The sequence below is a fragment of the Phyllopteryx taeniolatus genome, chromosome 11 (assembly GCF_024500385.1).
Source record: "Phyllopteryx taeniolatus isolate TA_2022b chromosome 11, UOR_Ptae_1.2, whole genome shotgun sequence".
NCBI lineage: Eukaryota > Metazoa > Chordata > Actinopteri > Syngnathiformes > Syngnathidae > Phyllopteryx > Phyllopteryx taeniolatus.
The window spans coordinates 10870071-10885036 of NC_084512.1; the positions used below are offsets into that span (position 1 = coordinate 10870071).

General features: G+C 42.0%; 1 protein-coding gene across 10 annotated transcripts in view; it reads left to right on the forward strand.

The window, feature by feature from the left end:
• Positions 1-14966, forward strand: part of lyst (lysosomal trafficking regulator) — a 63235-nt gene that overhangs the window by 46072 nt on the left and 2197 nt on the right. For 6 of the 10 annotated variants that reach the window (XM_061789477.1, XM_061789482.1, XM_061789475.1 and 3 more), the window contains 20 exons: positions 673-849; positions 932-1008; positions 1095-1283; positions 2669-2814; positions 2899-2995; positions 3151-3212; positions 3344-3399; positions 4460-4612; positions 5474-5718; positions 7158-7224; positions 7320-7476; positions 7859-7999; positions 8083-8300; positions 8376-8606; positions 10634-10823; positions 10901-11037; positions 11124-11222; positions 11709-11848; positions 12806-12903; positions 13398-13554. In XM_061789477.1, coding sequence (XP_061645461.1) covers positions 673-849; positions 932-1008; positions 1095-1283; positions 2669-2814; positions 2899-2995; positions 3151-3212; positions 3344-3399; positions 4460-4612; positions 5474-5718; positions 7158-7224; positions 7320-7476; positions 7859-7999; positions 8083-8300; positions 8376-8606; positions 10634-10823; positions 10901-11037; positions 11124-11222; positions 11709-11848; positions 12806-12903; positions 13398-13554 — 2837 coding nt within the window. Of the gene's footprint in view, positions 1-672; positions 850-931; positions 1009-1094; positions 1284-2668; positions 2815-2898; positions 2996-3150; positions 3213-3343; positions 3400-4459; positions 4613-5473; positions 5719-7157; positions 7225-7319; positions 7477-7858; positions 8000-8082; positions 8301-8375; positions 8607-10633; positions 10824-10900; positions 11038-11123; positions 11223-11692; positions 11849-12805; positions 12904-13397; positions 13555-14966 lie in introns of those variants that run through there. The other 4 variants (XM_061789476.1, XM_061789483.1, XR_009790721.1 and 1 more) reach the window with 3 other exon arrangements.

Below are 14966 nucleotides of genomic sequence, written 5' to 3' on the forward strand. Positions count from 1 at the left end.
TAACTCTTCATACAGCTCTTCTTTTTGATCTAATTACAATGTACAGTTTTATGTACATCTATAAGATGATAAATCTGTGTTAAAGGATGTGTGTAACTTCCAAATGTAGTTGAGGTTTGCATTGGGCCTTCCTAGGTTGAGCACATTTTGTTTGAATTTGGAGTTCGCCCAAAACATTTCTGGTAAAAATATGCCTCGAAAGTAAAACAACTTGGAGTTCAAACCACCATCTTGTGTGACATCACGCAAGATGGCATCATCAAATCATGTTAAATTTCAGCAATACCTATAAAACTCCACTAGGTGACACTATTGCTCTGTGATCACACTTCCTATTGTGTATTTTGTTTTTGGGCATTATTAATAGTCTTCTAAGACAGAGTAGTTTTACTGTACTCTAGTTTTAGTAAAAATTTTACTTAAAATATCGACTTTACAGTTAATAGTTTTATCATGGCTACTTTGAGTCTGGAAGTCAACCACCATCACATAATCGATTATGGTTGACTGTCGTCGGATGTTTCACTGTACCTTACACTTCTCATATATGTTTGCATGCTCTTTATCACCCCACTTGTATTGCTGACTTAGCAATATATCAGTCAACTGCAAGCAGCTTGTCTCTTCCTACACAATATGTGACTCAAATGCAAATTCATCTGTTCCTCACAGCATGGACCCAAGTTGTCACTGTACCTCTATGAAATGCTGCACGATCACAAGGAGAGCCTCACCAAAGATGAACAGAATTCTGTGGGCGTATTCATGACCTCGCTCAAGCTTTGTGGTCACCGCTGCATCCCCCCCAACGCGCCACACAAGCAGGAGCTTCTCAAAGCCATTAAAGAGGCAAGCATTTCCCCTTGCCTTGTCTTACTTAAGTGCATGTGGCGAATGCAAGCTGACTTGTTTACTCATTTGCTTCATACAGGAAAAATTCAAGTATGAAGGAGAGGAGAATACAAGTAAGGAAGCGTGGGAAAAGAAAATGACCAACTCTCAAAAGAAGTGAGCGCAAATAAAACATTTAAACAAAGAGGCTCTTTTCCAATCTTTTAGTAATCTAAGTATTGGTTACTTTCTTTTCTCGGCAGTCTCATCCAGAGGCTAGAGGGAAAGTCCAAAGATATTTCGAAGATCGCGGCTGACATCACACAGAATGTGTCTCTGCGGCAAGGCATGGAGAGAAAGAAAGTCATCCAGCACATCAGAGGCCTCTACAAGACAGACCTGAGCGCCAGCCGGCACTGGCAGGAGCTGGTGCAGCAACTCACGCATGACCGGTGGGCACAGAAGTACATCTCCGACAGGGAAATTGTGCTATTCATTTGTAACAGGTTACTAGAAAAGTAAGTTGAGTAAAGAGGAGAAGAGTCCACTCTCACAAGAGCAACTTTTACATAGTAAATCTGCGGCCTATTTACAAAAAGAAATAGCAAACTAGAATCAGGGTTTAATTAGGTTAAATAAATTGCACTCTGAAGAGCAAAGAACCATTTTTGGAAAGCTAAACTGTTTAATAAAGTGGGGGAAATAATGTTTTTGGTAGGCTACTTCCTGATTCATGGACAGGTTATGCCATTTATTTTTTTATACCACAAAGTAATTTACACTATCATGACTCAAATAGCGAAAATTATCTTTTTTTTTTTCAATCCAGATCATCACCTAGATTTTCCTTGGCCCATGGGCCACATTTCTACCAACAATTGTGGAAATTAGTTAATTATGAATTAATGAATCACAGACTGTAGTGGTTCACTCGCCTGACTTCTGTGCGGGCAGTGTGGGTTTAGATCCCGCTTAGTGACCTGTGGGAATGTGAGTATATATAAATGGTTGTTTATCGCTGCATGTGTTCTGTGATTGAGTGGCGAACAGTCCAGGGTGTTGTCTGCCTTTCGCTCAAAGTTAGCTGGGATAGGCTCCAGCTCCCTGCAACCCTGAACAAGATGCATGTTAAGTATTTTTTTACTTAATCCTAAACAATCCTAACAAACAAACCTGTAACATGTAAACAATATATCTTGCCTAGTGCATTTTAAATGACTACTGTATGTCTGCGATTAACTAACCCCTTGGAAAAAGATTCTGTCACAATGGTTAAGTGCATTTAGAGGTAGTATGAGGTGTGTCAGAAAGGTTCTAGGGCTCGCTCCCCAAATTATGTTTCAAACCCATACTACAAGTTTCCCCATTCAATGAGGGCAAGACGATCAACCAGCACGTGTACAATGAGATTGTTTGCTACATTCAGTATGTGATAAAAGAAGCCAGAGTTGTGGCAGGACAATTCATGGCTTCACCATGACAGCACGCCTTGTCACAGTGCCCTGAGCATCCCGCAGTTCCTCCCTGAGAAGAACATCACAGTGCTGGAGCAACCTCCCTACTCACCCGACCTGGCTCCATATGATTGTTTTTCCTCTTTCCCAAGCGGGTCATCAAGGGGACTGAGCTGCTGAGGATCCTGGAAGAATTCTTCCAGGAGTCCATGAAGGATTGTCAGAGGGATGGGAATGTGCATTAGAGTCCAGGGGTATAACTTTAAAGCGCAAAACTTGTAGTTTGTTGTTTGGATTTGAAATGCATCTTTTGTGACACCAGTCCTGGAACCTTTCTGATACATGTATAGTGACGTCAATGGTATATTTTTGGTCTGTTGCAGTGCTGTTTGGTATGACCAGACATCTTACCCTACGTCCTGGCAGTTGGACCCAACTGAAGGGCCTAACCGTGAACGGCGGCGATTGCAAAGATGCTACCTCACCATCCCAAACAAATACTTGCTCAAAGACAGACGTAAGCCTGAAGGTGAAAAACTCAAATGCGTTAAAGCGTGTTAAAGCTCTTTTACGTTTGTCAGGGATGCCACGCTGACCTACTTGCTTTGTTTAGACACGGTGAAACCGCCACTCTCATTCCTGTTTGAGGATAAGACACACTCATCTTTCTCCTCCACTGTGAAAGACAAAGCCACCAGCGAACCCATCAGGTACAATATGTTTTCCTTTCACTGATCTTTCCAAGAATAACAATGATCTGAGGAGGACCATTAAATGTGTAATCAAGCCATTTTGCTTAGAGACATTGCATCGCTGCTTTATTCAGATCCTGTGATGATAAGAAATATATTTTTATTACACCCAGGTTTACCAGACGCTGCATGAGTGTGGCCCCCTCCAGAGAGACAGCAGGGGAGCTGCTTCTTGGTAAGACAAAGTGTGCAGAGAGTAGTGTGTGCTCCAGAATGCGTGCGGACTCTGCTCACACATGTGGGAGTTAGTCATCGTTTGTCAATCTCCTGTTGCATCAATCTCACTGGCCTTGTGCTGTCTCACAGGCAAGTCTGGAATGTACTTTGTCGAGGACAATGCTGCAGACGCTCACGACGGCCAGGTAAGACCTGAGGGCTTTAATCGTTTTGTGCAGCCTATACCAGATGCTGGTACACTGTGCGAGCATGTGCTTTGCTTCTCAACGTGTGTTTAAACAGCTGTGTTGGGAGTTAAAAAGTAATGCAATCACAGTGCATAGTCTTTTTTGCTCTAATGCAAGACATTACTAATAATATTTGGGTGATATTTTACGCATTACAATGTCAGTAACACATTTAATTGCATTTTAACCTTGTGGTGAACTGATAGTGTCATTTTTCTGGACATGTACACTTTTTGAGGGCAATAAGATGTGTACCACTAGCATTTTTAAAATTCTCAGACTGCAAATACAGGTGGATCTCAATAAATTAAAATATTGTGGAAAACAACGTCAGTAGTTCAATTCAAAAAGTGAATCTCGTATATTATATCGTTTCCCTACACAGTGAAATATAACAATTTTATTTTTATTATTGATAATTATGGCTAACGAAAACCCACAATTCACCATCTTAATAAATTAGAACATTGAAAGGGTTATTAAGATGGAAATTTGAAATGTTTAATGATACCGTATAACGTGAGTTTCACTTTTTGAATTGAACTATTGAAATCATCTATTTAGGTGCACCTGATTTATTGTTCCGCTTCTCGCTGTGACCTGGCTTCCTGTTAAAGTCCTACTTTCTAGCTGTCTGACTATAACATTATTGACTGCATTTTTGTATTCACTGTTTGTGCATCATAGATGAGGCATGTTAGTCATAAAAACCGCACTACTGGTGCATCATGATGTCACTCAGAATGTGTACAAGTCATTAGATGTCATTCACTGTCGTTTTATAATTTGTAAACAATAGATTTTTAAAACATTTCTAATCTGTTGTTTTGGCATTGCTGTCTTTTTAATTCGAGTTAAATTTTGTACTTTACATAGAACTCTTTGTTTTTTTGGTGGGGTTGGAAATGAACTCAAAAGTAAGGCAGATGTAGAGCAGACGCATTACAAGTCTGAGACAGTGATATTGTTTTACTTTCAAAAGACATTTGGAAGTAACTTGCCCAACACTTTTGAACAGAGCCTTGACGGTGAGACTGAGGCGCCCTCTTTCTCTTGGACCTATGAGGAGATCAAAGAGGTGCACAAGCGATGGTGGCAGCTGAGAGACAACGCTGTGGAGATATTCCTCACCAACGGCCGAACGCTGCTCTTAGCCTTTGACAACAGCAAGGTAAAAAGGGGGGTAGATTTGTTTCATTCCAACACAGCATAAACTTTCCCAACAAATGCGATTTAAACATCCATCCATCAGTTTCCCATACCATGGGTAAACTTGAGCCTTAACCCAGCTGGCTTTGGTCGCCAGCCAATTGCAGGCCACATAGGGACAGACAACCATTCACACCTATGGGCATACCAACTACATATGAGGCAAACGTGCAAAACGACTTCTCCAACGTGCTGCCTGCGATGAAAACATTTGCATACGTAAAAGAATGTAGAGAGCAAGTAAAGCATTGTAAAGTGGCTTGGAATAATAATTTTCTACTCAATCAAAACATCTTTTAATTTCTAAAATGGTAAACTATTGAATAAAAAAAAAAAAGCATAAGATCAGTTGTACAAGGTCAAGGGGGCAGAGTTCTCACTTCATTATTAGACTACATACACTGGAAAGTGCTTTCTCCATTGGTGGATAGTTTAATAGGGAAAGTGATTAAACCACTCGGGTAAAATTGGTCTTGCATCCAGCGTATCAAGACTGTGGCGATAAAGGAACCACATATTTTATTCGCGTCAGCATGTCTACCTCAAAGTTTTAAGATTCAGGATTCACTTGCATGGATTTTCTCAAGGTATGGCTTCCTCTCACATCCCAAAAACATGCATGTTGGGTTTATCGAAGTTTTAGTAGTCCATAAGTATGAATGGTTGTTTGTCTGTAATACGATTCTTTGGCGACCCGTCAAGGGTCTGTCTACCCCTCCTCTCGCCTAAAGTCATCTGTGATAGACTCTAGTTCTCCCCTAATGAGGACAAGCAGTATAGAAAATGGATGTAATTTTGGTCTTTGGATTTTTCCGTTCCAAAGTTCCGTGATGACGTGTATCACAACATCCTGACGTCTGATTTGCCCAACCTGCTGGAGCACGGCAACATCACGGCACTCACACAGCTGTGGGGCTCGGGGCAGATCTCCAACTTTGAGTATCTCACGCATCTCAACAAGCACGCTGGCCGCTCCTTCAACGACCTCATGCAGTACCCGGTGTTCCCTTTCATCTTGCGAGACTACACCAGTGAGACGCTGGATCTGCAGGACCCCAACATCTACAGGTCAGTAAGGTCTTCGAGATCGGCATGGACTGGTGTTATTCCAGTTAATTTCTAATTAACAGTATACAGCACCCTGACTATTACTACTAGAATATACTATCCACCCCCTGCAAAATGTCTTTCATTTTAAAACTTAGCAACCTTAATTCAATTCTCAGCATTCAAAAACAAATGCAAATTAACTATTGCTGGTTATTGTTATACCATTTAAAAAAAATAATAATAATAATAAATAAATAAATAATACTTTTTATGCCATCCCACAGACGTTCAATTTGTTAGGCTCGTGTGAGTTAATGTTACTGAACACAGCCATTTAATATAATAATAAAAAAAGATTTAACCACATTCATTACTTATAATTCTAGTGTGTTCTTTTTTTCTTTTTTTTTTTTGCATGAAAACCCTATTACAAGGGTTTGTTGACTTTTTGCCACTAGAATCTGTACTCTGATTTACGGTCTGGAAAGTGCTGAAAGATCTGTTAGCTTTATTTAAAAATGTTCTAAGTACATTCTTTCAATTGACCTCACATCCTTAGTAAATAGCTTACAAAAATAGCTTAAAAACATTGTAGCCTTTGTTCCTGTTGTTTGGGTTACAATTTCCCGTGTGTAGTCATAGAATATTTCCAAACCTCTCCTGAGCTTCTGCTACTTTGATTGTTGCTTAGAATTCAGCGCAAAGCTCCTGGAAAGGAAATTAATTATCTTTGTGGTGTTGACCGATATTTTTCTGCTCCTTTGGAAACAATAAATAAAAAGTAATTATATGTAAATGAAACATCCAAATCAAAGGTGACATACAGGTATGTAGTTAAGATAAACATTTGTTTTTTTTAATAAAGGCATATCCAGTGTTGTGAATTTATGGTTGACATGATGGGTGAGTGGTTAGTACATCAATCTCACAGTTCTGAGATTGGGGGTTCAAATCTGGCTTTGCTGTGTGGAGTTTGCATGTTCCCTCCGTGCTTGCTTTGGTTTTCTCCAGGTACTCCCGACTACCTCCCACATTACAAAAACACTCTTCTTAGGTTATTTAAGGGTGCTAAATTGTTCTTATTTGTGAATGTCAGTGTGGTTATCTACATGCTCCCTGTGATTGGCCGGCGAGGCGGCGACGAGTCCAGGGTGTACCCCGCTTCTTGCCCGGATTCAGCTGGAATAGGCTCCAGCTCATCCGTGACCCTAGTGAGAGGGTAAACTGGATAGATGGATGGAACTTTTAGTCTTTTGCAGTTTTTGTGTCATTTCCAACTATTAGATACCCATTCCAAAAGCTATTCAACTTAAATTTGGCCAGGAAATTATATATAATTTTAGGCTGTTTTGACCCTATGACCTAAAAAAGGATGAGAAGAAATTAATTCTAATCGTTTAATTTTTAATTTGAGTGATAAACATTGACTTACTGCTTTGTGATTTGCTCCCATTCAGGAATTTGAGCAAGCCAATAGCCGTCCAGTCAAAAGAGAAGGAAGATCGCTATGTGGACAATTTCAGAGTAAGACCTCTCTTGTGTTTATCATGTTGTTTATTTGTGTTAAAAGTTTTAGTAAGAAAAACAACTGTGTGTGTGTGTGTGTTTTCCTTGTGAAGTATTTGGAAGACGAGTACAGGAAGGGCATCCGGGAGGATGACCCCATGCCTCCCGTCCAGCCTTACCATTACGGCTCTCACTACTCCAACAGCGGCACTGTGCTGCACTTCTTGGTGCGAATGCCGCCTTTCACCAAGATGTTTCTCGCCTACCAGGGTGAGTCACTGCTTTTAGCCTTGTCACCAAGGATTTCAGTCTTTTACAGCAGGTAATTGAAACTAGCATTGTAAGCGTTCATGGTTTTATAATAGCGGCTAATTGTTGGAATCTCATTGGTGATTCTTTTAGCGCTTGCATCCAACTGTGTGTAGCGCATAGCCATGAAAGGTTATTTTCTCTTTTATATTTGTCCATTTCATCTTTCCCTTTCTTGTGTAATTACCTTTTTCCTTCATCCAATCTCTCTTGTGTGCTTCGGAAACGTGTCTTTATGTGACTGCAAATGTATTCGGCGAGCGACTGTGTCCAAGGTCATGAAGGGGTGCCGTTCCAATCACTGAATCGAGTTTGTAATTAGATTGTCTTTGGTCTTAATCAGATCAGAGCTTTGATATCCCGGACCGGACATTTCACTCCATGAACACCACGTGGCGTCTCTCATCCTACGAGTCCATGACAGATGTGAAGGAGCTCATCCCAGAGTTCTTCTACCTCCCAGAATTCTTGGTCAACAGAGAGGGTCATCATCTTTACACCCGCTTTAAAACCTGCCGATCTTCTTTCCTCAACGCCCTTTTCAAAGTTTGTCATTTTCCTCAACAGGTTTTGATTTTGGGGTTCGTCAGAACAGCGAGAGGGTAAACCATGTGAATTTGCCTCCCTGGGCCCGGAACGACCCACGTCTCTTCATCCTGATTCACCGCCAGGCGCTGGAATCCGACCATGTTTCTCAGACACTGTGTCAGTGGATCGACCTAGTGTTTGGACTCAAGCAGAAAGGCAAAGCTGCAGTCCAAGCTATCAACGTCTTCCACCCAGCGGTAAGAATGCCTCATCACGTTGGATTGAAAATATTAGGACTGATGCTTACATCAGTTTTCTGTTAACTTCCATAGACCTATTTTGGAATGGACGTTTCGGCGGTAGAAGACCCAGTTCAGCGAAGAGCACTAGAAACCATGATCAAGACATACGGACAAACTCCCAGGCAGCTTTTCAGCGCTTCCCACATCAGCAGGGCTGGTCCCAAACTCATGATGGAGGGCGAGCTGCCGGCCGCCATGGGTCTCCTGGTTCAGTTCGCCTTTAGGGAAACCAGAGAGCAGGCCAAGGAGATCATCTGTCCGGTAAGCAGACTGCCATGCATTGATCCAATAAAATTTTACCAAGGTAGCCGCATGTCTGCCTCAAAGTCAAGGTTCTGGGTTTAGATCTCTGTTGAGGCATTTCTGTGTGGAATTTGCATGTACTCACGGTGCTTACCTGAGTTTTCCCCAGGGAAATCATTTTTCCTCCCACATTCCAAAACATGCATGGTAGTTTTCATTGAAGGCTCTAAAGCACAACTGTAAAAGGATAAACCAGGCACGAGTATGGCCCACAGGCCGTATATGTCCCGCTTCGATCTTTGATCTGACCCAGTAAGCAATTACATTTTCGAGTCCTGTAATATTTGTTGCAATATGTTTTTCCCTAAATTGGGTTAATTTAAATACACTGGAGAAAAATATAAACGCAACACTTTAGTTTTTGCTTCTTTTTTTCGTGAGCTGGACTCAAAGATCTAAAACTTTTTCAACATACACAAAAGGCCATTTCCCTCAAACATTCCTGCAGTCAGCATGCCAATTGCACTTTCCATCAGAACGACATCTGTGGCATTGTGCTGTGTGATAAAACTGCACATTTCAGAGTGGCCTTTTATTGTGGCCAGCCTATGGCACACCTGTGCAATAATTATGCTGTCTAATCAGCATCTTGATATGCCACACCTGTGAGGTGGGATGGATTATCTCGACAAAGCAGAAATGCTCACTAACACAGATTTAGACAGAATTGTGAACAATATTTGAGGGAAATGGGCTTTTGCATATGTAAAAAAAAAAAAAAAAAAAACTAGTGTTGCGTTTATATTTTTGTTCAGTGTATATTTATTAATTGTTATTCATAAATGATTTATTTACGGTATTTATTGTAAATAACAAATATTAATATTTTTTTAGGGCTGTAACTGACCATTATTTTAACAATCAATTCTGTTGATTAATCGATAAATCAGATGAGAATTTTTATTTTTTTATTTCCATCCCTTTATTCAAAAGAGGACATTATTCGAAATTGACAGTACAGAAAAAGTACAAACATAAATTGATTATGATTCAGTTACTGGTTTGGTCTGTAATGTCAGAAAGCGAAAATGTTGATCATTGTTTTACAAAATAAAATCAGATGTTTCTTAGTTTGATTAAACACAAAGATGATTACTCTGCTTTCATACAGGCCTACAGAAATCAGAGAATATTTACTATTGAGAAGTAAAAATATATTTAAAAGTTGGTTAATTATAATTAATTTAACTAATAAAATATTTTATTTAAGACAAAATAGTATGACAGTTTTTTTTATGACACTATTTCGCATACACATTTTCCCCAAAAAATATTTCACCTGGGCGGCACAGTGGACGACTGGTTAGCACATCTATGTTCAAATCCGGCCTCACTAGTGTGGAGTTTGCATGTTCTCCCGTGCCTGCGTGGGTTTTCTCCGGGTACTCTGGCTTCCTCCCACATTCCAAAAACATGCATGGTAGGTTGATTGAAGACTCTAAATTGCCCATAGCTGTGAATGTGAGTGTGAATGATTGTGCCCTGCAATTGGCTGGAGACCAGTTCAGGGTGTACCCCGCCTCTCGCCCAGAGTCAGCTGGAATAGGCTCCACCACGCCCGCAACCTTTGTGAGGACAAGTGGTACAGAAAATGGGTGAATGGATAGTTTACCTTTTTTTTCTTTTTTTTTCCACCTCATCTACGAATGAAGTTTGCCCGCCCGTGCGATAAGCGGTAGAAAATGGATGAATGGTCGGCAATTGGAGGCACTGATGGTTTCGCGGTTCACTCGCATAACTTCCATGCAGGCAGATGGGTTCAGTTCCCATTCAGTGATGGTGTGAACGTGAGTGTGAAAGGTTGTCTGTCTCTGTGACCTGAGATTTAGGAGCGACCAGTGCAGGGTGTCGCTTCCTTTAGCCAGAAGTCAGCTGGGTCAGGCTCCAGCTTTCTGCAACTCTGAACAGGATAAGTGGTAGAACATAGAAAACATATATATAGATCGATGGATGTTTTAACTATATGCCTTCTTTGACTCCCGCAGAGCCCACTGCCATGGATCAAAGGTCTGAAGTGGGGCGAGTACGTGGGGTCTCCCAGCGCTCCTGATCCGGTCGTGTGCTTCAGCCAGCCTCATGGCGAGAGATTTGGATCGCTGCTGGCTCTGCCTACGCGGGCTATCTGCGGACTGTCACGCAAGTTCTGCCTCCTGATGATTTACAGCAAGGAGCAGGGTAGGCAGACGCACACCCGTCGTGCAGGATGGTTTATTCCAACATTTGACCGATTCAACGCCTTGTGTACCGCGCAGGTGTTCGCAGCATGCACAGCACAGACATCCAGTGGTCAGCCATCTTGAGTTGGAGCTACGCAGATAACATACTGAGGCTGAAGAGCAAACAGAGCGAACCGCCGATCAACTTTATTCAGTGCTCCCCACTGCATCAGGTGACCATAAGCTAACTTTGCACCTTGGCCAGGGTCCAATCATCTGCCACGTTTCTTCCATCTCACGGCCTGTGCATCTCCTCCAGGTGAGCAGCTGTGCCTGGGTGCCTGATGGCTGCCAGCTATTTATGGGAAGCAAGTGTGGAGTCATCACCGCCTACAGCAACCGCTTCATTAGCGCCACGGTTGGTATCTATGGCAACGTCACCCTCTAGCCCTCCGCCTCCTCATTCTACATCGCAGGCCCCCCTCCCCCTCATCATCCTTTTCTTTCCAGATCTGTGCAGCACTCATACTCTTAGCCTCATTAGTCACATCACAGTTGCCCTTAAAGCATACTTCCAGTGAGACCAGAAGTGGAATTAACGGGTTCAAACAGGAATACTTTTCTCCCCCTCTTTCACCATCAGTGGGAAAAGTATGGTCCAGGGGACCCATGCAGGCCGCGCCATTCTTTAACTTGGCCCGCAGAGCATTAACATTGCTGAGAGTCCTGTAGTTTCTTAAACAACCTGACCAATCTGTCTGTTTTAAAAATGTAACATAGCCCTTGAGGCCGTACAGTATGTTTGTCCACCACTGCTCCAAACAAAGCAAAAGATGTCACACAACCGAGATAAAATATTCCCAATGTGAGCGATTTGAATGTCTCCAGTGTCTCTTGTGCTTAGCAGTCAGAGATGGAGGTAGAGTCTCAGGTCCACCTATACGGACACACGGGGGAAGTCACTGGCCTGTTTGTGTGCAAACCTTACAGCATCCTCATCAGCATCAGTACTGATGGTACCTGCATCCTGTGGGACCTCAACAGGTCAGCGTGGTGCCAATCGAGGCCTAAGGTCGTCTCTTTGCTTGTAGAGTGCCGTGAAGAAGTTTTGACCTTCTTCTCAAGTTTTTGCATAGTTCCCCCACTTTAATGTTTAAGACCATCAAACAAATGTCAATATCAGACAAATATAACCCAAATGAACTTAAAATGCTGTTTTTAAATGGTGATTTCATTTGTGAAGGAAAAACTATTCAAAGTTACCCGGCCCTGTGTGAAAAAGTAATGGCTCCCTAACCCTCAAACTGTTTGGGCCATCCTCAGCAGCAACAACTGAAATCAAGCGTTTTCTTTAACTGGCATGAGTCCTTCATGCCCTGCAATTGGCTGGCGACCAGTACAAGGTGTACCCCGCCTCTCGCCCCAGCGGTAGCTGGGCTAGGCTCCAGCACGCCCGTGACACTAGTGAAGAAAATGGATGGATGGATGAGTCCTTCACATCTCTGTGGAGATATTTTGGCCCACTCTTCGTTGCAGAATTGTTTGAATTCAGCAAAAATGGAGGGTTCTCCAGCATGAACGGCCTTTTTAAGGTCATAAACAGATAATACTTCATTTTGATCATATGGGTAGAAGCAAAATTATGCCTTGTAAAAATGCATTATACAGAGGTAGAAGGGTTTTCCAGAATTTTAAGGTCAACTTTGTGGGTGTGCATTATACATGGGTGTGCATTATACAGGAGAAATTCCGGTAATTACTTTTTAATACAGGGCCACGTAACTTTGAATAGTTTTTTTCCTTAATAAATGAAATCATCATTTAAAAACAGCATTTTAAGCTCAGTTGGCTTATATTTGTATATTTACATTTGTTTGATGGTCTTAAAGAAAGTGTGGAAACTAGGCAAAAATATAAGAATTTGAGAAGGGGGCCAATACTTTTTTGCGGCATTGTATGTGCTTGCTAAATAAGATCATGTTTTGGTGTGTTCTGTTCCAGGCTCTGTTATGTGCAAAGCCTCACTGGCCACAAAAGCCCTGTGACGGCAGTTTCTGCCAGTGAGACCACAGGCGACATCGCAACAGTTTGTGACTCAGGTGAGATGGCCAATTTTTGCTGTGACTTAATTGTTGAGTGAGTGTACACAAAATGGCCAGTCAGAAGTTGGGTCCTTTTGGACCCCCTAGACTTGTTTCATGTACAGTCAGAATGTGCCTAAACTATGCTAAAGCAGTAGTACACACATAATTACAGTAACTAGTTGTATTAAAAACACTTCTGGGCGATACTGAACTCGAAACACTCGACCCCACAAGATGGTGCTGTGTCTTCTTGTTTTCTCAAATATATCCCGTGTTAAAATTTGATGCATACTAGCGATTGTACAAAGGTATATTAGGTCCACTAGTTGCAAAATTAAGAAGAAAACAATCCATTGTTAGGATAATTATTACATTTTAATACGTTCAATCAATGTTTCCCCATCACATATTCAGTTTACAACGATCCCGACATTTCAAGGTTATGTAGGCTCATTTGTTCTTATTTGTTGTTGTAGCGTGGCATTTTTTTCTGCTCCTTGTGTGTTCAGTGGTGGGAGGTAGCGACCTGCGCCTGTGGACCGTTAACGGAGACCTCATCGGTCACGTGCACTGCAGAGAGATCATTTGCTCCGTAGCGTTCTCCAATCAGCCGGAGGGCGTATCGGTCAACGTCATTGCTGGCGGGCTGGAAAATGGCGTTGTCAGGTGAGGTTCCCTTTGATTCTTTTTTTCTTGCGAGGGTACATTGAAATCTTCACGAGGAAAGTCCGACAATGAAGAGAAGTCAATGACACTAACTGCCGCGTGCAAAACAGGGGAAACCACATCATGTCGGGTATCAGCAGAAAGCTTGCGGTTCTCTGCAGCCACGGATTTCATTCAAATGTACGTCATTACACATATGAACCAACAAGAGGCCGTAATACAGTCCCTCGATAAACAAAACATTGGTGCTAGGCTAACGCTGAAACACCGCTTCTGATAATCAAACGGACATATCGTCACCACGTTACCCGATTACTGCAATCTATACATCATTGGAAAGCATTTTTAATGCCTTTTCAGAAAATGTATATAGCTCAAAGCAAAGCAAATTTATTTATATAGCACATTTCACACACAAGGTATCTCAATGTGCTTTACATGATTAAAAGCATTTAAAAACAAAGAAAAAAACAGCTTATAAACATTTAATACAAAGAGAAAAAAATAAAAATACAGTTAAAACAACTTACAGTGCAAGAAATATTTAAAAGTGGAAATGCTCTAAAAAGCATGGGAAAAAAAGAAGAGTTTTTAACCTGTATTTAAAAACGTGCACACTTGGGGCTGACTGAGCTCAAAACATGGCCATTCAATCAGTTTCGTGCTGGAGGGTCACATATACACATACCGTATTTTCACGACCATAAGGCGCACTTAAAAGTCTTAAATTTTCTCCCAAATGGACGGGGGTGCCTTATAATGCGGCGCGCCTTATGTGTGCATCGAGTTCCAAAATCTATAAATGTTGCTGAGTGATGAGCGCTCCGCTTGACTGACTGGGAGCATTTCCTGCAGACACGCTGCTTATATAGAGGAAAAGCGGACGTGACTGAGGACAGCATGAGGACGTAAAGGGGGAAGGGTGCGCATGACAGAAAACGCTAAAGGCACACCCAAAGTAGGTATATAGTTCCGGTATGTGCATCGGTTTGGTTAAGGATCCCTGAAAATGGCACCTACGAAGAGACTGAATGGATTAATGAGCAAAGAACAGCTGGGAGAAGCATCTCTACAGTCACCATTAGACTGAGTGCAATAACTCGGAGCTTTCTATCATTCCGGGAGGCTTGACGAAGGAACTCCAACCGCTGGACATCGGTGTAAACGGGGTGTTCAAAGTGAAGTTGTGAGTGGCGTGGGAGCGATGAATGACAGATGGCGAACACAGCTTTACTAAGACTGGGAGGCAGCGCCGGGCGAGTTACGCCACAATTTGTGAATGGATTGTGGATGCTTGGGCTAACGTGTCTGCTTGCACTGTTGTTTGAGCTTTCGTAAAAGCCGGCATCATTTCTGAGGAGAGTCATTTCTGACTCTGACAATGACGAGAGGGAACCCGGCATATTTGATGG